The following is a 25,136-nucleotide window of genomic DNA, read 5'->3' as shown; positions in this document are numbered from 1 at the left end:
ACATCTGCCAATGTCTAAAATTTCTAGCTGGGCCGCTAGACCTGAGTTCATCCTATAAGTAGCTGTGATGATAAATAAAACCCTCAGCCTCCCTCTGAGAAGCCACGGAGCACGTGCTTTCTCAGCAGCCGGCAGCAATCTCAATGTCGGCTCCCTGATATCAGCACAGTTTTACAACCCTAACCTGAAAACCAAGAGCTGGCCTGTCATGAAGCATCCCAACTGCAGCCGGTCTCAAGATTCACTGACCATCAACCTGGGTTATTCGGACAACTGATGTCGGCTTTTTGTCCACTTCCTCTCCTGGGAGAGTGCAACAAGGTTTTGTTTGAGCAAATGGTACTTTTAAATAGGGATTTCTTTCATGAGATTGTCTCATGCTCTTCAAATTACTATTTTCATTCTGACTTTTCTATCTAATTTTTCTGCATCTTTTCTAAGATGTCAAGAACCACCAGAATGACCCAGCAAAACACACGTGAGTTCTAATATGTCAGCTTGCATGCTCTGTTTATGCCCTCCTCCTTAGAAGAACTGCTCTTTCCCTAGAGCACAGAAAAAGCAAAATTAAGAGCAAAATCATAGGACTTCCCTGGTGGTGCAGTGGTTAAGAATCCGCGTGCCAATGCAGGGCACACGGGTTCAAGCCCTGGTCTGGTAAGATCCCACATGACACGGAGCAACTAAGCACGTGCGCCACAACTACTGAGCCTGTGCTCTAGAGCCCACGAGCCACAACTACTGAGCCCGTGTGCCACAACTGCTGAAGCCCACCACCTAGAGCCCGTGCTCCGCCACAAGAGAAGCCACCGCAATGAGAAGCCTGCGCACCACAACAAGGAGTAGCCCCTGCTCGCCGCAGCTAGAGAAAGCCCACGCGCAGCAACGAAGACCCAACGCAGCCAAAAATAAATTAATTAATTTTAAAAATAAAAGAACAAAATCTAGTGGGTCCTATACGTTGGTGGAGAAGTAGCTGTCTCATATTTTGATTTTCAGCATATCACAAAACACTATTTTCCAAAAAAAAAAAATTATTTCCCACACCTGCCAAGGGCCCATTTTCCCCTCATCCTTGGTTTGTAACTTCTACTTTTAGGGTCATAGTTGTTTTGTTTTGTTTTTTATAAATTTATTTATTTTATTTTATTTATTTATTTTTGGCTGTGTTGGGTCTTCGTTGCTGCGCGTGGGCTTTCTCTAGTTGCAGCGAGCAGGGGCTACTGTTCATTGCGATGCACAGGCTTCTCACTGCAGTGGCTTCTCTTGTTGCAGAGCACTGGCTCTAGGTGCACAGGCTTCAGTAGTTGTGGCACACGGGCTCTGGAGCGCAGGCTCAGTAGTTGTGGCGCACGGGCTTAGTTGCTCTGTGGCATGTGGGATCCTCCCAGACCAGGGCTCAAACCCGTGTCCCCTGCATTGGCAGGCGGATTCTTAACCACTGTGCCACCAGGGAAGCCCTAGGGTCATAGTTTTGACTAAGTCAGTAAGAGTGGGGACATACTCTCAAGAAGGCCCCCCGTGGCCTTTACTATAGGAGTGAACAGGCCCAGGGAACCGCCTTAGCCTTCTTACACAGGGTCAGAATTTACCAGGTAAATGCAGCATCACCCTGAAAATAGGAGCTTAGCAGTAAAAGCAGTACATTCAGGCTATGTGGAGGGAGGAAGTCCTGGAGGGCCCAGGTCAGCGGAGGGGAGAGCAGATTGTCAGCAGAGCAGAGGGCACTGTCAGGGACCTCACACTCTACAGGTAAGGAGAAGATTTATGGGATCTGAAGGCAAAATTTAAAGGTAACAGTCTATTACTGCACTTTTCATCTAGAATAAGCTATATAATACCAAGAAAGATTTTTTAATGAATTTATAAGTTTTTATGAAGCGATTACAATCCCTCAAAATTACATGAAAACAAGAAAAAGAATTCCAATTATCACAGTAATTCTTGTGACACACTGCAATTCTCTGTCCAAACGCATCTCAAAATCTGACATAAGACATAAGAGCCAGCTAGGTACTGTGTCAGCTATGTTACTTCACCTACTACTGTATTCCAAAGACCAAACATTAGATCTTTAAAAAAAAAATAGGATACATAATGGCAATAGAACAGACAGTCTCTTCAACAAATGGTGCTGGAACAACCCTACTCTCTCCACAAAAAGTAACTCAAAAGGGATCATAGACCTATGATCTAAAACGCAATACCATAAAACTCCTAGGAGATAACAGAGCCTAGATGACCTTGAGTAGGGAAATGACTTTTTAGATACAATACCAAAGGCACAATCCATGAAAGAAATACTTGGTAGGCTAGATTTCATTAAAATTTAAACCCTCTGCTCTATAAAAGACACTGTCAAGAGGATTAGAAGAAAAGCCACAGACTGGGAGAAAATACCTGAAAAGACAGATCTGAAAAAAGGACTGTCACCCAAAATACAAAACAATTCTTAAAACTCAACAATAAGAAAACAAACAACCTGATTTAAAAATGGACCAAAGACCTTAACAGACACCCAAAGAAGATATACGGATGGTAAATAAGCTATGAAAAGATGTTCCACATCATAGTCATCAGAGAAATTCAAATTAAAACAACAGTGAGATACCACTACACACTTATTACAATGGCCAAAATCTGGAATGCTGACAACACCAAATGCTGGCAAGGATGTGGAGCAACAAGAACTCTCAGACTTTGCTGGTAGGAATGCAAAATGGTAGAGTCACTTTGGAAGACAGTTTGATGAGGTTTTTTTTTTACAAAACTAAACATACTCCTACCATACAATCCAGCAATTGCACTCCTTGGTATTTACTCAAAGGAGGTGAAAATTTATGTCCACACAAAAACCTACATGTGGATTTTTATAGCAGCTTTATTCATAATTGCCAAAACTTGGAAGCAACCATGATGTCCTCCAGTAGGTCCAGACAATGGAATATTATTCATTACTAAAAAGAATTCATACAAATAGAACTACCATATGACCCAGCAATCCCACTACTGGGCATATACCCTGAGAAAACCATAGTTCAAAAAGAGTCATGTACCAAAATGTTCATTGCAGCTCTATTTACAATAGCCAGGACATGGAAGCAACTTAAGTGTCCATCATCGGATGAATGGATAAAGAAGATGTGGCACATATATACAATGGAATATTACTCAGCCATAAAAAGAAATGAAATGGAGGTATCTGTAATGAGGTGGATGGAGTTAGAGTCTGTCATGCAGAGTGAAGTAAGTCAGAAAGAGAAAAACAAATACAGTATGCTAACACATATATATGGAATCTAAGGAAAAAAAAAAAAAAGGCCATGAAGAACCTAGTGGCAAGATGGGAATAAAGACACAGACCTACTAGAGAATGGACTTGAGGATATGGGGAGGGGGAGGGGTGAGATGTGACAGGGTGAGAGAGTGTCATGGACATATATACACTACCAAATGTAAAATAGATAGCTAGTGGGAAGCAGCCGCATAGCACAGGGAGATCAGCTCGGTGCTTTGTGACCACCTAGAGGGGTGGGATGGGGAGGGTGGGAGGGAGGGAGATGCAAGAGGGAAGAGATATGGGAACATATGTATATGTGTAACTGATTCACTTTGTTATAAAGCAGAAACTAACACACCATTGTAAAGCAATTATACTTCAATAAAGATGTTTAAAAAAAAAAAAAAAGAATTCAGCTATCAAGCCATGAAGAGACATGGAGAGACCATAAATGCATATTGCTAAATGAAAGAAGCCAATCTGAAGAGGCAACATACTGAATGATTCCAACGATAAGATATTCTGGAAAAGGCAAAACTATGGAAGTAGTAAAAAGATTAGTGGGAGGGGAGGTGGGGAGTGAAGAAAACAGAGCATTTTTATGGCAGTGAAAATACCCTTATGACATTCTAATGATGACTATGTGTCATTATACATTTGTCCAAACCCGTAGCATGTACAACACGAAGGGTGAACCCTAATGTAAGCTGTGGACTTTAGGTGATTATTGAAGTGTCAGTGTAGGTTCATTGATTTTAACAAATGTACCCCTCTAGTGAGTGATACTGATAATGGAGGAGGCTGTCGTGTGGGGGGGGGCGGGGGGGGCGCCAAGGGGTATATGGAAAATCTCTGTACTTTCCTCTCAATTTTGCTATGAATCTAAAACTGCTCTTAAAAATGAAGTATTAAAAAAATAATGGGGAAGCTTCAAATTTTTAACAAATAGTTAAAAACAAAACAGTTGGGCTTCCCTGGTGGCGCAGTTGTTAAGAATCCACCTGCCAATGCAGGGAACATGGGTTCGAGCCCTGGTCCAGGAAGATCGCACATGCCACGGAGCAACGAAGCCCGTGTGCCACAACTACTGAGCCTGCGCTCTAGAGCTCGCGAGCCACAACTACTGAACCCCGCGTGCCTAGAGCCCGTGCTCCGCAACAAGAGAAGCCACCGCAATGAGAAGCCCGTGCACCGCAACGAAGAGCAGCCCCTGCTCACCACAACTAGAGAAAGCCTGTGTGCAGCAACAAAGACCCACTGCAGACAAAAATAAATAAATTAAATTAATTAATTAATTTTAAAAAAAACAGTTACTAAGAAAAAACAGTAAACGCCAAAAAAGCAGGGAAAATGGTTTACCTACTCTGATAAACTATTAATTTCCCAAATAACTACAACTTGCAGAGGCCAAAAGAGCTGCTGGAAAAACACTGACATCCAATATTTTCCTTAGCATCGTAAGTGTCTTCATAAACCCAACCTTCCTCTGCATATTAAATGTCTAACCACAAGATTCCTAAATGATGATGATGATGTCATTTCATTCCACAGAGTTCATTTTCTTAGAGGCAGAAATATAAATATTCAGTTTCTCAGCTTTGAATAATCCATCTTTTTAATGTGAATTTTTGGTTTCAAATATCACTGAGATTTTGTGATTTGATTGGCATTTATATCCCCTTCCCCAAACCTCTTCACCCCACTCTCTAACCCGAATTGTTTATTTCAACATTTCAACTGGACAGTTCTCATTCCATAGTCATGCAAATTATACTGGAAAAAAAAAACTGACTAAAGCTGATAGACTGAATAAACAAAATTGCTTCTTAATAAAAAATGTTTTAAACTCACGTATTTGATTTGTCACTGCCTCCTCCCCTTCACCCCTGCCTATTTGATGAACAAGTACCTTCAAAGCTGTTTCCTTAAATACATGAATGGAAAAATCGAGAGGGTGAATACAGATTTAGATCATGTCATGCTGGATTTATAATTAATTCCACCACGATGTATATAAAACCAGGAGGAAAATGTGTTTATTTTTCCATATGACATTAAGTGAGTGATTGAGAATATCACTAAGTTATTTGCCGCAATCAAACACAGAATTGGGAGGAGGGGGCGATCCTGAATACAAAGACTAAGTATTCATCCCATCCATCACACGACACTGCAATCAAAAACAGCTTCAGGGTTCAAATATGAATAAGCAACCCCATACTACGCCAAGCAAATAAGGCAGTGGCCATCCTCTACATCTGAAACGCTTCATTTCTCATAAAGACTATTTGTGGTGACTCACTGAGTCATATTCAGACCTATAAGTTTAACTTGCTAGCGAACCATCTCAAAGTGTTTCCAGAATTTTTTTACTAAAAAAGGCCCTAGACATCAAAGATTAAAAGATAAGAAACATAATTCACTTCCATAACCTTTCTCCACGCAAACACCTTCCATCACAGACATTCACTCTCAGCCTACCTCATTCATACCTTGCCCCAGATGTGAAAGCAACCTATTAACAAGATCCAACCAGAATTAAGCATAACAAATAAGGCAGTTTACAGCGTGACCTCTCAGGATCTACACCTCATGGTCGTCACACCCTTGTATATGCCCTTCCCCTTGAATATGAGCTGGACCTAGTGACTGGCTTCTAATACATAAAACATATACTAACAGCCATAAAAGGGGAAATCAACAGTAACACAATCATAGTAGGGGACTTTAACACCCCACTTTCACCAATGGACAGATCATCCAAAATGAAAATAAATAAGGAAACACAAGCTTCAAATGATACATTAAACAAGATGGACTTAACTGATATTTATAGGACATTCCATCCAAAAACAACAGAATACCCTTTCTTCTCAAGTGCTCATGGAACATTCTCCAGGATAGATCATATCTTGGGTCACAAATCAAGCCTTGGTAAATTTAAGAAAATTAAAATCGTATCAAGCATCTTTTCTGACCACAACACTATGAGACTAGATATCAATTACAGGAAAAAATCTGTAAAAAATACAAACACATGGAGGCTAAACAATACACTACTTAATAACCAAGAGATCACTGAAGAAATCAAAGAGGAAATCAAAAACACCTAGAAACAAATGACAATGAAAACACAACGACCCAAAACCTATGGGATGCAGCAAAAGCAGTTCTAAGAGGGAAGTTTATAGCAATACAATCCTACCTTAAGAAACAAGAAACATCTCAAATAAACAACCTAACCTTACACCTAAAGCAATTAGAGAAAGAAGAACAAAAAAACCTCAAAGTTAGCAGAAGGAAAGAAATCATAAAGATCAGATCAGAAATAAATGAAAAAGAAATGAAGAAAACGATAGCAAACATCAATAAAACTAAAGGCTGGTTCTTTGAGAAGATAAACAAAATTGATAAACCATTAGCCAGACTCATCAAGAAAAAAAGGGAGAAGACTCAAATCAATACAGTTAGAAATGAAAAAGGAGAGGTAACAACTGACACTGCAGAAATACAAAGGATCATGAGAGATTACTACAAGCAACTAGTGGAGAAAAGGGAACCCTCTTGCACTGTTGGTGGGAATGTAAATTGATATAGCCACTATGGAGAACAGTGTGGAGGTTCCTTAAAAAACTAAAAATAGAACTACCATATGACCCAGCAATCCCATTACTGGGCATATACCCTGAGAAAACCATAATTCAAAAAGAGTCATGTACCACAATGTTCACTGCAGCTCTATTTACAATAGCCAGGACTTGGAAGCAACCTAAGTGTCCATCAGCAGATGAATGGATAAATATGTGGCACGTATATACAATGGAATATTACTCAGCCATAAAAAGAAACGAAATTGAGTTATTTGTAGTGAGGTGGATGGACCTAGACTCTGTCATACAGAGTGAAGTAAGTCAGAAAGAGAAAAACAAATACCGTATGCTAACACATATATATGGAATCTAAAAAAAAAAACAACAAAATGGTCATGAAGAACCTAGGGGCAAGACTGGAATAAAGACGCAGGCCTACTAGAGAATGGACTTGAGGACATGGGGAGGGGGAAGGGTATGCTGGGACAAAGTGAGAGGGTGGTAGTGTATATATGGACATATATACACTACCAAATGTAAAATAGATCGCTAGTGGGAAGCAGTCGCATAGCACAGGGAGATCAGCTCAGTGCTTTGTGACCAGCTAGAAGGGTGGGATAGGGAGGGTGGGAGGGAGGGAGACACAAGAGGGAAGAGATATGGGGCTATATGTATATGTATAACTGATTCACTTTGTTATAAAGCAGAAACTAACACACCATTGTAAAGCAATTATACTCCTATAAAAATGTTAAAAAAAAAAACCCAACACAGCCAAAATAAATAAATAAATAAATTTATAAATAAATAAATAAATAAAATGTGGGTGGGAGGGAGACGCAAGAGGGAGGAGATATGGGGATATATGTACAGCCGATTCACTTTGTTATAAAGCAGAAACTAACACACCATTGTAAAGCAATTATACTCCAATAAAGATGTTAAAAAAAAAATCACAAAAATGATGGAATGTCACCTCTGATATTAGGCTACAGATCTGTAATGTAATCTCTTCTGACTTGCTCATTCTCTTTTACTCTCTTGTTCACTCTGAGGGACGCCAGCCACCACGTTGTACAATGGAGAGGCCCACATAGCAAAGAACAACAGCCAGCAGAAAAACTGAGGCTCTCAGTCCAACAATCTATGATGAATGAAATCCTACCAACAACCACATGAATGAACTTGAAAGTGCATGCTCTCCCTACTCAATCGAGCCTTCAGATGAGACTAAAGCCCCAGCTGAGAGTTTGAATGCCACAATGATGTGACTCTGAGCCAGCTAAGCTGCACCCAGATTCCTGACTCAAAGAAACTGTGAGGTAATACACGTTGGCTGTTTGAAGCAACTAATTTGTTATGCATCACTGGATAATCAATACAGTTAGTATTTAGCTTGCTTTAAATATGATGTCTCTAAAAAGAAACGAAATTGAGTTATTTGTAGTGAGGTGGATGGACCTAGACTCTGTCATACAGAGTGAAGTAAGTCAGAAAGAGAAAAACAAATACCGTATGCTAACACATATACATGGAATTTTTAAAAAAATGGTTCTGCAGAACCTAGGGGCAGGAAAGGAATAAAGACGCAGACGTAGAGAATGGACTTGAGGACACGGGGAGGGGGAAGGGTGAGCTGGGACAAAGTGAGAGAGTGGCATGGACATATATACACTACCAAATGTAAAACAGATAGCTAGTGGGAAGCAGCCGCATAGCACAGGGAGATCAGCTCGGTGCTCTGTGACCACCTAGAGGGGTGGGATAGGGAGGGTGGGAGGGAGATGCAAGAGGGAGGAGATATGGGGATATATGTATATGTATAGCTGATTCACTTTGTTATACAGCAGAAACTAACACACCATTGTAAAACAATTATACTCCAATAAAGATGTTAAAAGAATAAAATAAAATAAAATTTAAAAAAAATGATGTCTCATAAGTGAGACTAAAAACATAATCATTCTCCTCAAATTTGGCAGCTACATAAGTCTGTCATGTGACTAGGCTTTAACCTGGGAGAAATGGTATCATGGATAATAAGAAAGGTGTAGTCAGTACCCTGGAAGGAGGTGGAGCGCCAGGGAAGAGAAATTATAGCTCCAGTATTTCCCTCTCTGAAGAATTTTAGTTGCCTTCTTCAGAGCCTGATACTCACTTTCAGAGCATCGCCTTCGTTGCCTTCCACCACTTCCAGAATTAGTGCAGCCAGGATGTTAAAGCCTTGGCAATACCCGACATTCTTGTTCCATCGAGCGTAGGCCAGCAGAACCCGCTTCAACACAACCCTGTCCTGCTCAGCCTCCTGGCCACAGTAAGAACTGCAGCCTGTGCGGTGAAGATCCTAAAATGAGAGGGAAACAACGTTTTTTAAAATACCTCCTTAAGCTCTCTAAAAAAAAAAAACTTTAGCTTTTTCTCTGCCTCAGCATTAAGTAGAGTCAGAGTTATCAACATGGATTTTAGTTTTCAAAAATGTATATGCAACTTAAACACATGGACCAAAACTTTTTTTTTTTTTTTTTTTTTTATATGCTGAGGCATTTTCAAGAGGAATTTCAGTCTGGCAAACTTTCTACCACAAGTATTTCCAGAGTTAACATTAAAAGGGACTCAGAATTAATATTGCATTATAATTCCAAATAAATTGACAGTTTATTTTAATCATACATCTCAAATAACAAGTCATTTTAACACATGTATGATAGATGATAACATTATTTCTTTCTACAAAAAATTATATAATATTTAGCTATCAAAACTCCAAATAGTATTAAGGAGCAAAATGAAAAGAATAAAAAAATATAGGGGCTTCCCTGGTGGTGCAGTCATTGAGAATCTGCCTGCCAATGCAGGGGACACGGGTTCGAGCCCTGGTCTGGGAAGATCCCACATGCCACGGAGCGACTAGGCCTGTGTGCCACAATTACTGAGCCTGTGCGTCTGGAGCCTATGCTCCGCAGCAAGAGAGGCCTTGATAGTGAGAGGCCCGCGCACCGTGATGAAGAGTGGTCCCCACTTGCCGCAACTAGAGAAAGCCCTCGCACAGAAACGAAGACCCAACACAGCCATAAATTAATTAATTAATTAATTATTTTAAAAATGTAACCGGTACTGTAAAGAGACAGAAAAATCATTCTCTCCAAGCTGTTTTATAAATTTGTATAAAAGAGGCAGAAACATTTACTGTGCTTTAATATTTAATGAGGGCAGGGGCTTCCCTGGTGGCGCAGTGGTTGAGAATCTGCCTGCCAATGCAGGGGACACGGGTTCGAGCCCTGGTCTGGGAAGATCCCACATGCCATGGAGCAACTAGGCCCGTGAGCCACAACTACTGAGCCTGCGTGTCTGGAGCCTGTGCTCCGCAACAAGAGAGGCCGTGATAGTGAGAGGCCTGCGCACTGCGATGAAGAGTGGCCCCCACTTGCCGCAATTAGAGAAAGCCCTCGCACAGAAACAAAGACCCAACACAGCCATAAATAAATAAATAAATAAATAAAATTCTTCATTTAAAAAAAAAAAATTTAATGAGGGCAATATCTATAATTTAATTTAATTTAACCAAACAGAGACTATGATTTTCAGGAGCTGAAGTCATTTTACTGACATATCATTCATTTTAATGAGAAAAAAAAATTCTCTTAATAACATGATTGTTACAAAATGTGCATTGCCTTAATTCACAACTTAAATAGAAAGAAAATATTTCAAATATGGAATACTTCATCTCTGGGAAACATATACCTAAATTCCAAATACACAGCTCAAATGTGGATAATGCAAAGGCTTTTCAAGCATACAATATAAAAGTTCCTTTTTTATATTATATGCTTGAAACAGACCAAGTTAGATGAGAAAATAGCTCCTTTTAGTTAGTACCTCCTCCTGAAAAAAATATCTTCAAATCTGCCAAAACATTAGCCAACTTCTGGTGACCGAAATTTAGATGAAACAACTTTCCTTTTAAAACCTCAGTTTAGCATCACACGTAATGTACTCATATAAAATAAAAAGCATGTGCTAGAGGCTTATGTAAGAGAATAATAATGGGATTAAATCAAATCAGCATCCTTGGCTTTCGGTGCCAGGCTCTAATCAACTGTAATAATCCAGGTAGGTGAACCACAGCTGGCTTGAGCATTTGACCATCTGGTTTAAAGTAAACCCATCAGTCAATGTAACTATCTTCATAAAATGACAGTTAAGAAATTATCAAAATCCTAATAAGTGCCCAATTATTCTAATATGAAATAGATTTAACTTTAAATTTCTCAGTGACTTTTACATTAAAATCCAGTTAAAAGCACTGACCCATGCTAAAGAAAAAAGGAATTTCAATTTCCTATCATGTGAGCAAAATAAATAAGTTGAATACGAATGGAAACATTTTCCTCTTACTAGCAACACACAAATTTATGAGGACAAGGCATTATCAAGTTCCCCATTAAAAAGCTGTTAACTAATGAAATTAGGAAGCAGGAAATACACGGACATTCAATCCATAAGGCTTGATCTTCTGTCCAGGAAATATCTGGCTCTTAGAATCTTTCTTCTAAGTTAGGACAATAAGCCAAACTTAGGGGCATTACCTTGACTATCTGAATTCCCATCGAGTCATCATCAGGATTACTCCTCTCATTGAAAGTGAAGCGCATGGTTTTGTCCCAATCAATGGCTATACTGTGCAAATAATGGTCTGCCAAGGTCAACCAAACCTAAAGTATTAATAAAAAAGAATGCTAAAGTAAAATACATAATTTCATCTTTCTTTATCAGGAAATAATGACTGCATCCAATAAGAAAATGAGAGCTGTTACTAGAACAGATATAGCCTACATGTAGAAATCTCTAAGAATCTCACTGAAAAGTTTGCTGTACTAAACTGTACCAATTAGGGGCTTTCATTTATTCTTTCAATTAATATTTGTTGAGTTCCTACTATGTACCAAGCAATGATCCAGCCATTAGGGATATTGTTAAGAAAACAAAAACGTTTCAAATTTTATTTCAGTTCATTGGAATAGCTAAATTAGCTTATGAGCTTGTTACACTTGGCTCTGGATGGCGCTCTATGCTTGGGCAAGAGCTCCCTGGTCATCCGTGGAGAATGGGCCTGTTTTTACCATAAAGTGGCCTCTGCCTTTAAATCATCCCTCTCTCACACACAAAAAAAACTGGCAGATGGGTTCCTATAATGAATAACTTTTTTAAAGGAATCACTGGATATTTTTACTCCTTTCATTACCTTATCTGGAAAAGCTGTTTCATAATGCCATTTCTAATGTGCATTTTGAGGAACCAAAATGTTCAAATTCTGGGAGTATTAAGACCTGGTTTATAATACAAATGAACTTATTTACAAAACAGAAAGAGACTCACAGACTTCGAAAACAAACTTACGGTTACCAAAGGGGAAATGTGGGGTGGGGAGATAAATTAGGAGTTTGGGATTAACATATACACACTACCATATATAAAATAGATAATCAATAAGGACCTACTGTATAGCACAAGGAACTCTACTCAATATTCTGTGGTGACCTATATGGGAAGAGGATCTGAAATGGAATGGCTATATGTATATGTATAACTGAATCACTTTGCTGTACACCTGAAGCTAACACAGCATTGTAAACTAACTATACCCCAATATATAATAAAAATTAAATTTAAAAAAAGGAATGGGAATTGTGGTTGCCAAAAAGGAAGGGGGTGGGGGAAGGATAGATTAGGAGTTTGGGATTAGTAGATGCAAGCTATTATATATAGAATGGATAAACAACAAGGTCCTACTGTATAGCACGGAACTATATTCAATATTCTGTGATAAAGCATAATGGAAAACAATATGAAAAAGAATGTATATCTATGTATAACTGAATCCCTCTGCTGTACAGCAGAAATTAACACAACATTGTAAATCAACTATACTTCAATAAATTTTTTTTAAAAAGACTACGTTTATGAATTAATAAGATGGCAATTCAAGTTTTGGTATTTGAACATAATTTAGCAGGAATAACACTGATCAATATCTCCAGCCATACTTCTCTCTTAAGCATCAGGATCATATGTCAAAATGCTCACTTGAGGGAGGGAGATGCAAGAGGGAAGAGATATGGGAACATATGTATATGTATAACTGATTCACTTTGTTATAAAGCAGAAACTAACACACCATTGTAAAGCAATTATACTCCAATAAAGATGTTAAAAAAAAAATGCTCACTTGACATCTTCAACTTAGACATCTAATAGGCATCTCAACCTTAACATATCCAAAACCAACTGTCTAATCCACCGCCACCCCAACTATACAGACATACACACAAACACACACACCTGCTTGTCCCCTCTCTGGAAAAATAGTAACTCTACCCTTCCAGTAGCTCAGGTCAATCTTGAAGTCATTGATATCCCTCTTACACTTTTTATTCAATCCAGTAGGAATTCAAGTCAACTCAGCCTTCAAAATATATCTAGAATCTGACCCCTTCTCTCCATCTCCACTACCACAACCCTGATCCACCTCTTGCCTGAATTATCTCAAGTCTCCTACTGGTCTCCCCGCTGCTGCCCTTGTCCTTCATATTCTCAAGTTAGTAGCCAGAGTGGTCCATTTAAAATATAAGTCATATCATGTTATTCTCCTCCTCAAAACTTCCCAATGCTTCTCATCTCACACTGGGCAAAAGTCCTACTATGACCTGTAAGGTCCTATATGATCTGCCATTCCCCTAGGGTCATCACATTACCTCTATGACCCTCCCCCCATTGCTTTCCCTTTTATTCACTGTACTTCAGCCACCCTGGCCTCTTGCTTTTGCTTGCATACTCCTCAGTGATGCTCTCACCTGAGGGTGTTTCCTGTTTGGAGTACTCTCCCACCAGGTAGCTACGTGGCCAATGGCTCACCTCTTTAAGGGCCCTATTCAAATGTCACCTTGCCATTTAAAACGCTACCTCCTTACCTCCATTCCCCTCTCTCCTTATTCCTTTCTCTGCTTTATTTTTATGCATGGCACTTAGCATCATCTGAAATACTTTATATTATATGCATTGTAAACTCCATGAGGACAAAAATTTTGGCCTGCTGTTTTTTCTTTTCCACTGCTGTATCCCCAGTACCTGGCAGAACAGTACCTGGCATAAAATAGATAATCATTAAATACTTACTGAATTAATGAATAATGAAGAGAGACAGATTTCAAATTACTAAATCTAGAATATCTTTTTTGACATTCCAGACACTTTAAAGAGGGACAAAGTGATGGTCCTTTTGTATTTTAGCCACACACATCCTCCTCACCTTTCTTCTCCATTCCTTTGGTATTCCTGTTGATAGTCTGGCAACTGCTTTGAGCGCATCATACCACTAGAAACAAAGAAGAAACGCTGTCAAAGTGATAATATTGACCTGGTTAAGCACTTTTCAACTTTTCCCCTTCTTGACGTTCATAGAGCATGATAAAATTTATACAGAACACTGGGGTAAACATTCAGAGCTTCCTTCAGCCAGATATGACTGGTCTAAGGGCTGTGACTGCCCCAAGGTCCCCCACTTAGGTACCCTTAACACACCCGTGATCCAACTGCAGAACACACACACAAAGGCTGCGAACTCTGAAATCAAAACATGTATTACAGATTCAGAATAACAGCATTTGGTTTTTAAATTTTTTTTCACACTTGAACCATTAAAAGAAAGTGCAAAATTTTTCACTGCAAGTATAAATCCAAGTCACTTATAGCTTCACAAGTTATTTTATCTATAATTTTTAAAACTGACTCATCTTCTTAGGCATATCCAAGCACATGTTAATTTTCCCACTTTGAGAATATACCTCAGTGTACCCCATAGGTACCCCAAAATAAAGGTATTTTCAAAACCAAAAATAAAATTACCTGCTGAAAACCATTTTGACCTAAAGATGGCTCAAGAGTGAACTTCAACTTTGTGTCAACTCCTAAAAGAAAAATACATAAATAACTGTTATTTGGGGAAAAAATACGTTACATCAAAAATAAAAGTAGGGCTTCCCTGGTGGCACAGTGGTTGAGAGTCCGCCTGCCAGTGCAGGGGACAGGGGTTCGAGCCCTGGTCTGGGAAGATCCCACATGCCGCGGAGCGACTGGGCCCGTGAGCCACAACTGCTGAGCCTGTGCGTCTGGAGCCTGTGCTCCGCAACAAGAGAGGCCGCGATGGTGAGAGGCCCGCGCACCGCGATGAAGAGTGGCCCCCGCTTGCCGCAACTGGAGAAAGCCCTCGCACAGAAACGAAGACCCAACACACCCAAAAATAAATAAAGAAATAAATTTTTTAAAAAAAGAATCTTAACTTTAAAAAAAAATAAAATAAAATAAAAGTAAAAATTAACCTGATTCTACTGAGTCATCATAAAATTTTTAAAACATTTATTTTTACTAAATCGTAGTCAATTTTGTTAAAAGAAAAAGAATACTGATTATTAAGATAGAAAAATGTCCTATGGTAATAGAATGAAGCTTATCACATAGAATGATGGTTCCACCGCTGTCTGGAGTAGTGCAAAAACAAAAAAATGACACCACAGGCTTGGCGTCATGCACACTTTAATTCACCTTTGGTTCCTAGAGTCAAACAAATTATTTAACCTGTCTCAGTCTCAATTCTTTATCCTTAAAATGAGGATAACATCTATCTCAGTTAGTTGTTGCAATAATTAACTGTAAATCACTTAGCACAGTATAATTAATATTTATGAAACTTAGGGAGAGAATTCTCTACTTACAGAATTTGTTTTCTAGGACACTTGCATGGACTAAGTCTATTAAGGAAATGTCAGTGAAATATCAAAAGTTATAAAAATAATGTCACTGCCTTCCCACTTGTGGAATAATCCACTTTAACAAGACTATTTAGCGATTTTCATGTATTTTTAAATTCTGTCATGATAGACTTATTCATTAAAGATAAGTTTATACGTTTAATTATAGACTCCAAGCTAAAAATATAACTGAACTCTAATTCCAAGTTATCTACAACTTTAGATAAACTTCTTTGACTCAAATCCCAAATCTATGGAATAGAAGTAAATAAATAGGAGAATATATAAAGATTATACGCTATATTCACATTGGGCTTTTTTATTATTGAGGTGAAATTCCATGACAATTTTTTTTAACATCTTTATTGGAGTATAATTGCTTTACAATGGTGTGTTAGTTTCTGCTTCATAACAAAGTGAATCAGCTATACATATACATATATCCTCATATCTCTTCCCTCTTGCGTCTCCCTCCCTATCCCACCCCTCTAGGTGGTCACAAAGCACCAAGCTGATCTCCCTGTGCTATGCGGGTGTCTTTTAAAAAACATATATGGAGTCAAGAAGCTGAAAAGAGATGTGTCTGACTTGCCCAAGCCCGTGACAGTATGAAGATGTCCTTCTTGGAGTCCTAGAAGAATACTGTGTATACATGAGTTGGGTCCTAGATTTCTAAAGTCAAGCTGTGTGTGATACAGAATGCCAGGCATCCAATCAATGCCCTGATAATTCTCTTCAGAGCTTCAGGGCCAAAACCATACTCTGCCTAGATAGATAAGATTTTCTTCTTCGAAGGTACATTAAGTACCCCGACGGATTCCCAATTCTCTGTGATGGTTTAAATTAAGTCCTGCCTCAGTGCAGCGCAATGATACAAAGACCAAAAGAGTGCCTCCAGCTGGCGCGCATGATTTAAGACACGATAAAACGGACCTCTTTGTGAGGTTGCTGTCCAGACACAGGGTGCTGAATGGAGGAGCGTATAGTCATGACGTTTGCTTTATTATAACAAAGACCAGGAAATTCGGTCCCACGCTCCTATTTCAACCGACCTAAAAGCCTCGGATTCCTCGCATGTATGACCGAATATGCTCCCTTGACTTTTTCGGAAGTACCTGCTGGGCACGATGCCGATCGCCTTGCCGAGCTGAAACCTGGCTGGGGTTCTGTCAAAATCACAACTATTTTCTATCAAAAATGAGTCACAGGATTTAACTGGAATTGATCATTCGCTGCCTGCAGGCAAAAGCTGAAATCAGGTCATTTCCACCTCTTTTCTTCTAATTGAATAAGGGAGGGGAGAAGGTTTATGTTTCATCTGGTAATCACTGGCTGTTCCGGATTCAGAAATACAAAACACTTTTAACGTGGGAAGGAGGTTTCTTTTTTTAAGGCTAAAGGAAGACGGTGAATAACTACTACAGTCTCTGCAACTAGACACTTCCTTGGGGAGAAAAACAAAGAAACCACGAGGTTCGGAAAGGCAGCGACGTGTTCCACCCTTTGGGGCTCAGTGCCTCGACAGATTCTCCCCTGCAGCCTCAGGACAGCAGGTCCCCAAAGGCGTTGGGAGGCGGGATGGGGCGGGGTTGGGGGAGGACAAACCCACCTGGAAGCCAGCTGGTGCCACTCCGGGGACAAGTGTGTGCTACGCACGGGTACGAGTACAGCCGGCTCCCTCTGCGGCCACCCCTAGCCAGAAAACCTTATGCCCAGGGGCCCGCGCGCCAGGGCCGGGCTCATAAAACCCTGCGGAGGGACGCCGGGTGGTGGAGCAGGCGCGGAGTTATGCAGCCTGGAGAAGCAGGTATGTGTAAACACAGGCTGACCGCAGAAAGGGCCTAGCCTAGCACAGCCAGGCGAACTCTGAGTCTACCTATAGAAAGAACCTCTACTTTGCAGGAGTGTTTCCTGCCCGCTCTCCACCCGGACACACAAATTAGAGGCTCCAGGTGAGACGATCCCGGCACCCACGAAGCAGGGACCCTCAAGAAAATGCACCCGATTTTTTCCTTCGCGGTCACTGCCTCCTCCTCTGACGCCAAGCATCAGACCTGTGCCTTTCTCCGCCTCACACACCTCTTTCAAGGTGTGGCTTCTTGTGGGTCCGAAGCACAACTGGTTGCTCGGCCTCTGATAGCCCGGGTAGCCGCCAACACTTTCCCACCACTCGGAGAAGACCGAGCGCATCGCTCGCCAGCAGCTCCCGGCACAAGCAGGGCTGGACCGCACGCAGGCCGTGGGATGGGGGCGCGCGGGCAGCCGGCGGCAGCAGCCGGTCCTCCGCGCCGTGGGAGGCCGCTACCCCCGCCCAGGCCTCGGTCCGCGCTCTTCCCTCCCAGGCCGACCCAGCCCCGCCTGCGCCCAGCCGCAGTACCCAGCACCTGGCGGCCGGCGGGTGTTCCCCGGCCTACGCGGAGTTCGGCTGAGGCAGAGGCACCAGCTCCGGGGTCGCCAAGCTACTTTCCAGTGCCCCATCTGCCGCCCCGGGTCCTCACCCGGCTCCAGGGTGCAGAGCAGCCGGGGCGCGGTCCGGGAAATGCAGCTGCGCTTCTTGAGCACATTGCTCAGGATGGTGCCCACGCCGCCGCCGCCGCCGCCGCTGCCGCCGCCGCCGCCGCCGCCCTGCCGCTTCAGGCATCTCCCTCCGCGCCTAAGGGAGCCGGTCAGCTTGTCCTGCCGCATCCGAGAGCGCCCTGGGCTCCCGTGCGGCCGCCGTCCGCCTGGGTCCTCGCTGTCCCGCCAGCGGAGCGGCTTCGCGCGCGTGGGGCTCGGCCAGACCGGTTAGTCGAGGGTCTCTCGAAAGCAGCAAGAGTGCTCGGCGGTCAAGGGATCCTGCGGAGCACCGCGGGAGCCGCCAAGCGCAGGGCGGCCGGCAGGGATCTGCAGTGCGGAGCCTGCAAGGCTGAGGCAGGAGAGGACTTGGGGCGGGGAGGAGGGCGGGAGCGAGCGAGCGCGCGGAGACGGAGGCAACGCTCCCGCCCCCAATCCCGGCATCACCGTGCGCAGGCGGGGCTGCCTTAGCTCCCGAGCGCCCCGCCAGCTCGCGGCACCTGCGCTGGGGAGCCGCAGAGACCCGGAGCCCGGGAGCGGCGGCTGAGCAACTACGCCCGGGGACCAGAAGCAGTGACAGAGATTTCCGTGCTTCTCCCAAGATCTGGGAGGTGCAGGAGGGAGCACCAAAGGGAGCGAGTCTCAGGTCCAGAACGCCAGCGAGATGCAATTGCCCACCTCATCGGAGCAGCCTTGCAAGAGTCGGTCAACAGACCGCAGGAAGAATCTAGCAGCGCGGCGGGAACGTTGGTGGAAGGTGAAGCACCAGCTTCATCCCAAATTGTGTTAAACTCTTTTTCTTGGCATCTTAGAGAGGCATAGGAAGCACGTTAAAATTATTATTATATATTACTATTAATATATACTTTGTATATTAAATCTATAATTATTATTATAATAATGGTTGTTTCTTTTGGAAGAGTAGACTTCAAGATAAAAGTGTTCCATTAAAAGCAGGGTTTTTTTTTTTTAAGTGCCTCCCCCGTCTCTCCAGCCAGAGACTTCAGTAGGCAGAACGGTTAGTGATAATTACTTTTTTTTTTTTAATCATTCTTAAACTACGACATTACGACATTCACCAATGGATATTAATCATAAAGATGAATAAGTCATAAGAAAGGAAAGGATGTGGAGGGAAATACAAAGATATTTTTATATGCTTATATTTAGAGAAGGAACACCAGATGGATTAAAAAAAAACTAAAAAGTTGGGCTTCCCTGGTGGCGCAGTGGTTGAGAATCTGCCTGCCAGTGCAGGGGACAGGGGTTCGAGCCCTGGTCTGGGAAGATCCCACATGCCGCGGAGCGACTGGGCCTGTGAGCCACAACTGCTGAGCCTGCGCGACTGGAGCCTGTGCTCCGCAACGAGGCCACGATAGTGAGAGGCCCACGCACCGCGATGAAGAGTGGCCCCCGCTTGCCGCAACTAGAGAAAGCCCTCGCACAGAAACGAAGACCCAACACAGCCAAAAATATATAACTAAATAAATAAGTTTATTAAAAAAAAAAAAAAAAAACTAAAAAGTATTTATGTGGAAGGTAACAGTGTAGAAGAGAGAGGAATAGAAAACAGATTTCTCTAGATGTGCCTTATGTAGTTTTGACTCTGGAATAACATCTTATATTAATAATATTAATAAATCAAGCAAAAAGAAAACCCTAAAATTTGAAAATGAATGGAAACAAATGAACCTAACTAGAAATCCTGTTGATGGCATAAGAACACAGAAAAAATGAGTAAGTTGTTTTAGAGTGTAGTGTTACGCCTGGATATCAATGGTGGTATAGACTCCAAGGGCAAAAAGAGCTGCAAAGAAATCTTAAATGTCATTCAGTAGCATTACTGTTATTAATAATATTGGTGTTATTTCTTAATTCTTATGTACACTATAGGATATCCTAAATAAATAATTATGTTAACATCATAATCCGTCTGCTAATTTGGGGTGATTTTAAATGTTTCACTAAGTAATGTTGTGATGGATATCTTTGTTGACTAAACTTTACTAGATTTTTGAACACCTAAAATGAATTTCCACAGTGGGATTATTGGATCTAAAGGCATAATCATCTATATGACATACATTGCTAAATTAAATCTTAAAGGATTGTACCAGTTTAGTCTCTGATTGACACCATTTCATCCTCCATTTTCAACAGCTCTCAGTATTATCATTTAAACACTTGCTGCTTTCATAAAGAGAACTGTCATTTTGTTGTTTTTATTGGCATTTTTTATTAGTAGTACAGTTGAACTTTTTTTGGTATGTTAACTAAGCAGTTATATGATATTTTCTGTGAATTTCTTACTCAAATATTAAAGTCTACATGTTTTCTTCATGAAAAAATAAATATGTTAATGTCAAAAGAAATCAAGATGTTTTCAGTGTAACAGAAAATACAAGTGTGCAACCAAAGAAATTGTTTTTTTAATCCTGCAATAGTATATTTTAAATGGAAATAATAGCATGAACTCATCTTTTTTCTTTTCAAAAATACATATAAAGCCACTGAATAGGTTTAGAACTAAGGACAACCCAGAAGCAGTGAACACCCCCAGCACTCAGGATGTCGTCTCTAAAAACCATTCCCGGGCTTCCCTGGTGGCGCAGTGGTTGAGAATCTGCCTGCCAATGCAGGGGACAGGGGTTCGAGCCCTGGTCTGGGAAGATCCCACATGACGCGGAGCAACTGGGCCCGTGCGCCACAACTACTGAGCCTGCGCGTCTGGAGCCTGTGCTCCGCAACAAGAGAGGCCGCGATAGTGAGAGGCCCGTGTACCACAATGAAGAGTGGCCCCCGCTTGCCACAACTAGAGAAAGCCCTCACACAGAAACGCAGACCCAACACAGCCAAAAATTAATTAATTAATTAATTAATTAAAAAAAAAAAAAAAAAACCATTCCCCCCTAAAAGGAACCAGGGCTCCTTTGAGGTGCAACTGATTCCAAATCTGGGAAAAAGTACTAGATGAGCCTGAAATATCTTGATGAATTCAGGAAGGAAGGAAGTGCTCCAAGACTAATGGGGTCATGTCAAAAAGACATGAGAGCCACACAAATAGGATACTATTGGCCAAAGATGGAACACTTTGAGCATCAAAAACAATGACTGCTAATCGACAGATGAATGGATAAAGAAGATGTGACATATATACAATGGAATACTATTCACCCATAAAAAAGAATGAAATTTTTGCCATTTGCAGCAACATGGATGGACCTACAGATTATCATACTAAGTGAAGTCAGTCAGAAAGAGAAAGACAAATACCATATGATATCACTTATATGCGGAACCTAAAACATGACACAAATGAACTTATGAACTTATTTATGAAACAGAAACAGACTCACAGACATAGAAAGTAAACTTATGGTTACCAAAGGGAAAAGGAGGTGGGGGAGGGATAAATTAGGAGTTTGGGATCAGCAGATACAAACTATTATATATAAAACAGATAATAAGGTCCTACTGTATAGCACAGGGAACTATAATCAATATCCTGTAATAAACCATAATAGAAAAGAATATGTATATATATATATAACTGAATTACTTTGCTGTACACCAGAAACTAATACAACATTGTAAATCAACTATACTTACATATAAATAAATAAATAAATTTTTAAAAAACAATGGCTGCTATTGATTGAAAGTATTAACTTTTTAAAAAATGCATTTCTAATGATATTCTGAAAGAACTAAAAAAGAAGTCCTTCACATGACTCTGGCACACTTATTCTGTAATCAGCACATTCTGGACTTTGTGAATTGCCCTCAGAATTTGAGGACAATGTCAGAAATGATATAACACTAAGCATGAAATATACATTTCACATATAAAAATCTGTTAACATGACATTTGTCATCTGCAAAAGTAAAGACAGCTGATAGGGATATAGAAGCTATTCAGTTATGCCCACCTGACTGAGATAAAGATGCCTTGAAACAGGCAGTAGTCTGCCTCATCACTTTAGAAGATAAAATCATTGTTGAACCTGGTCGTGATGAACTGTTTAGCTTAGATTTCCCAACATTTCACACCAATCTCAGGTATAGAAATCTACGCTTATTCAGCCTGATGCTTATAGTTTCAGTACATGTTTGTTCTCCTTCAGCTTTCTCTTAATTTTAATAAGATGTCCCTTGACTGCTCTGGCCTGAGAACGATAATTGAAAGATATCTGATGTTTGGCTTTGGACAGTTTTATAGAGGACCACACAGGACCCTGGGTGAAGATGGTGATGAACACCCATAGTTAAAGGAAGAAAACTGGAAGGAGAGGGAAAATCCAGGCCAAGGTGGTAAATGCGTGCACAGTATCGTCTTCCAGAGCTCTCATCTTCTCAAACCATAGAGGGTTCATGTTCTCGTTTAACAAGAAAGGCTGTTCATGCTCAGTTTTAGCAGTGGGCCAGCAGGAAAGACAGCCTTGCCAGTCAAGAGGAGGAGCAATGGGCTCTGCTTTACAGCACTAAGCCCAAAGGGCGTAGCCCAACACTGAGTAGAAAGGAGGACGTACAGGGCTGGCTGACATCCAACACTCAGACCATCCCACACCCTTTGGCTCAGACTCCCTGCTCACCAAGCAAACTTTTGATTGTCATTTGGCTTCCCATAGAGACTTTGCCACTGAGGAGAGGACACGCTGACCAGTTAACAGTGGTCAATATCCCTGAGTTTGCTCAACTCTCAGTGAGCTGAAGAAATCAAACTTCTGGGCTGCCAAAGCTGAAGTGTAGACCCTAGATTGCCAACCCACGCAGATGTGTCTTGGCTGACAAAAAGGCCTGTCTCTGAAATTCTTCAGTTACAGCACTCTTCTTACTATTAGTGACAGGGGCTTGTTTACTTTCAAGATAAAAATTCTATTTCACTCAGATTTATTACAAGGAAAAACTGACTTTAAAAAAAAAAAAGCTTTCTTGAAAACTTCCCATTCTAAACTACATAGAAGTTGAAACTCACAAAAAAAAAAAATTTAAGAGTTTCTACTATTAAAGCAATACGTAACGAAGGAATTAAATAATATTATTTTGTTTACATTGGAGAGGAAAGCCAAGACTGCCAACTTTTGTAGCAAACAGATAATTAAGCACTAAAATACAATGCTCTAAAAACAGCCATGGCACAAGCCTAGCATTATATTTATTGTATGACTCATAGTTTCTTATTCGTGTCTGGAATATTGTTTTCCAAAAGCAAAAGATGTCATCTGAAGTCAACCTGCAGAGGAAACAATGCCAGCATGAGCTCTGCTTGAGGATCTCAGCTGGTGAGATTTCCAGCCAAAGCCAACTTCCCATCACTCTTCACTGAGTGATTTTTACTAATCAAATAATATCAATGAATTCACATTTGGGCAAATCCTACCTTGGCATGGTCCAGAGCAGTTATGATTTAAGCTGAATTTGGGAAAAAGGAAAACTTCACATCGGATGAGAATCTATTACTGGCTTGCTAAAGAAAATGAGTGCTTTGAGGAAATACTCTGAATGTCTCAGAGAGTCCAATACCCATGGTACATCCCCAGAGATCTAAGCTCCCAGGCCAAAACAAGGAAGTAGGGATCATTCAGCTACCCCTGCATCTTCAGGCTTACATGCCGGCAGTGAGGCTTTCTTGAGAGCAAACTATTCCTTTATGGAGAAAGGGGACAAGCCAGAAGAAAAAACAAGTCCAATATAAATAAAAGCTATGTCCCACGGGGCTTCCAGAAGGGAATCAGGTCTGGGATTCCTGTGGTTTCCTAATGATGTTACTTTCGTTTAACAGTAAAATGTTAAAATACAAAGGGCCTATGTGTTTATCTTCAGGGACTGAACAGAGACAGTGGTGACAGTTACCAAGAGAAAAAGCTCCGGAAACCTGCATCAAAGAGAGAGAAAACACAGGGAGCTGGTCTGCTCCGAGAAGGTGAGCCTGGAACTCATCCTCACGGCTTCAGAGGCCCCTGGCAGCTGTTCTCCAACCCACAAGTCTCAAAGGGTCAGAAGAGATTGTACCGGACATCAGGCCCAGCACTGTCTCCCATCGGGCAGGAGATGGTACATCTTTGCACTTGTGCTAATGGAAAGGGTGGTGGTCTGGTGGCATAAAAGTCACTCTTCTCCTCTCTGCTCTCCCCACAATTTCTGAAGGTCTGTGAGCAACTCCTAAATAGGAAAAGTAATATCTCCTAAAGGGATGGTAAACTGTGATCAGTCACATAAGAAGCTAACACTCTCCTCAGAACTACTTAAGAGTAGGGCCTTGGGCTTCCCTGGTGGCGCAGTGGTTGAGAATCTGCCTGCCAATGCAGGGGACATGGGTTTGAGCCCTGGTCTGGGAAGATCCCACATGCCGCGGAGCAACTAGGCCCGTGAGCCACAACTACTGAGCCTGCGCGTCTGGAGCCCGTGCTCTGCAACAAAAGAGGCCACGATAGTGAGAGGCCCGCGCACCACGATGAAGAGTGGCTCCCACTTGCCGCAACTAGAGGAAGCCCTCGCACAGAAACGAAGACCCAACACAGCCTAAATAAATAAATAAATAAATAAATAAATAAATAAATAAATAAAAGAGTAGGGCCTTAATAAGCAGTTCCTTCAACTCACTGTCCAGGACGCAGCCCACACAACTATGAGCTCATGGAGACGAGCATCATAACCACTTTCCCGCATGAAAGACACAGAAGCGGGACAGCAGGAAGAAACCAAGGGGAAAGGAAAAACCTTACAATTATCTGACACATCACATGACGTACATGGGACATTTTGTTTTCTTTTTGTATGGTTTCCCTTCTTAGTCATAAAAACCTACCTATTTCTCTACTTAAATACAGGCATCCTTGAAGACAATCAGGTGTAGCTTTTGTATTTTGTTTATCACAGAGAAAGGATTCTGTCCAGCATGGAACA

General features: G+C 41.3%; 1 protein-coding gene across 3 annotated transcripts in view; it reads right to left on the bottom strand.

Moving 5' to 3' along the window:
- The window catches only part of TBC1D30 (TBC1 domain family member 30), an 88,715-nt gene that overhangs the window by 29,541 nt on the left and 34,038 nt on the right, over positions 1-25,136 (bottom strand). For 2 of the 3 annotated variants that reach the window (XM_036867392.1, XM_036867393.1), the window contains exons 1-5: positions 18,176-18,548; positions 14,776-14,837; positions 14,180-14,245; positions 11,460-11,585; positions 9,029-9,214 (exon numbers count right to left, since the gene is read on the bottom strand). In XM_036867392.1, coding sequence (XP_036723287.1) covers positions 9,029-9,214; positions 11,460-11,585; positions 14,180-14,245; positions 14,776-14,837; positions 18,176-18,362 — 627 coding nt within the window. In that variant the 5' untranslated portion in view covers positions 18,363-18,548. Of the gene's footprint in view, positions 1-9,028; positions 9,215-11,459; positions 11,586-14,179; positions 14,246-14,775; positions 14,838-18,175; positions 18,549-25,136 lie in introns of those variants that run through there. The other variant, XM_036867391.1, reaches the window with a different exon arrangement.

The sequence above is a fragment of the Balaenoptera musculus genome, chromosome 10 (genome assembly GCF_009873245.2).
Source record: "Balaenoptera musculus isolate JJ_BM4_2016_0621 chromosome 10, mBalMus1.pri.v3, whole genome shotgun sequence".
Classification (NCBI taxonomy): Eukaryota; Metazoa; Chordata; class Mammalia; order Artiodactyla; family Balaenopteridae; genus Balaenoptera; species Balaenoptera musculus.
This window is presented reverse-complemented; position numbering and strand designations above follow the sequence as displayed.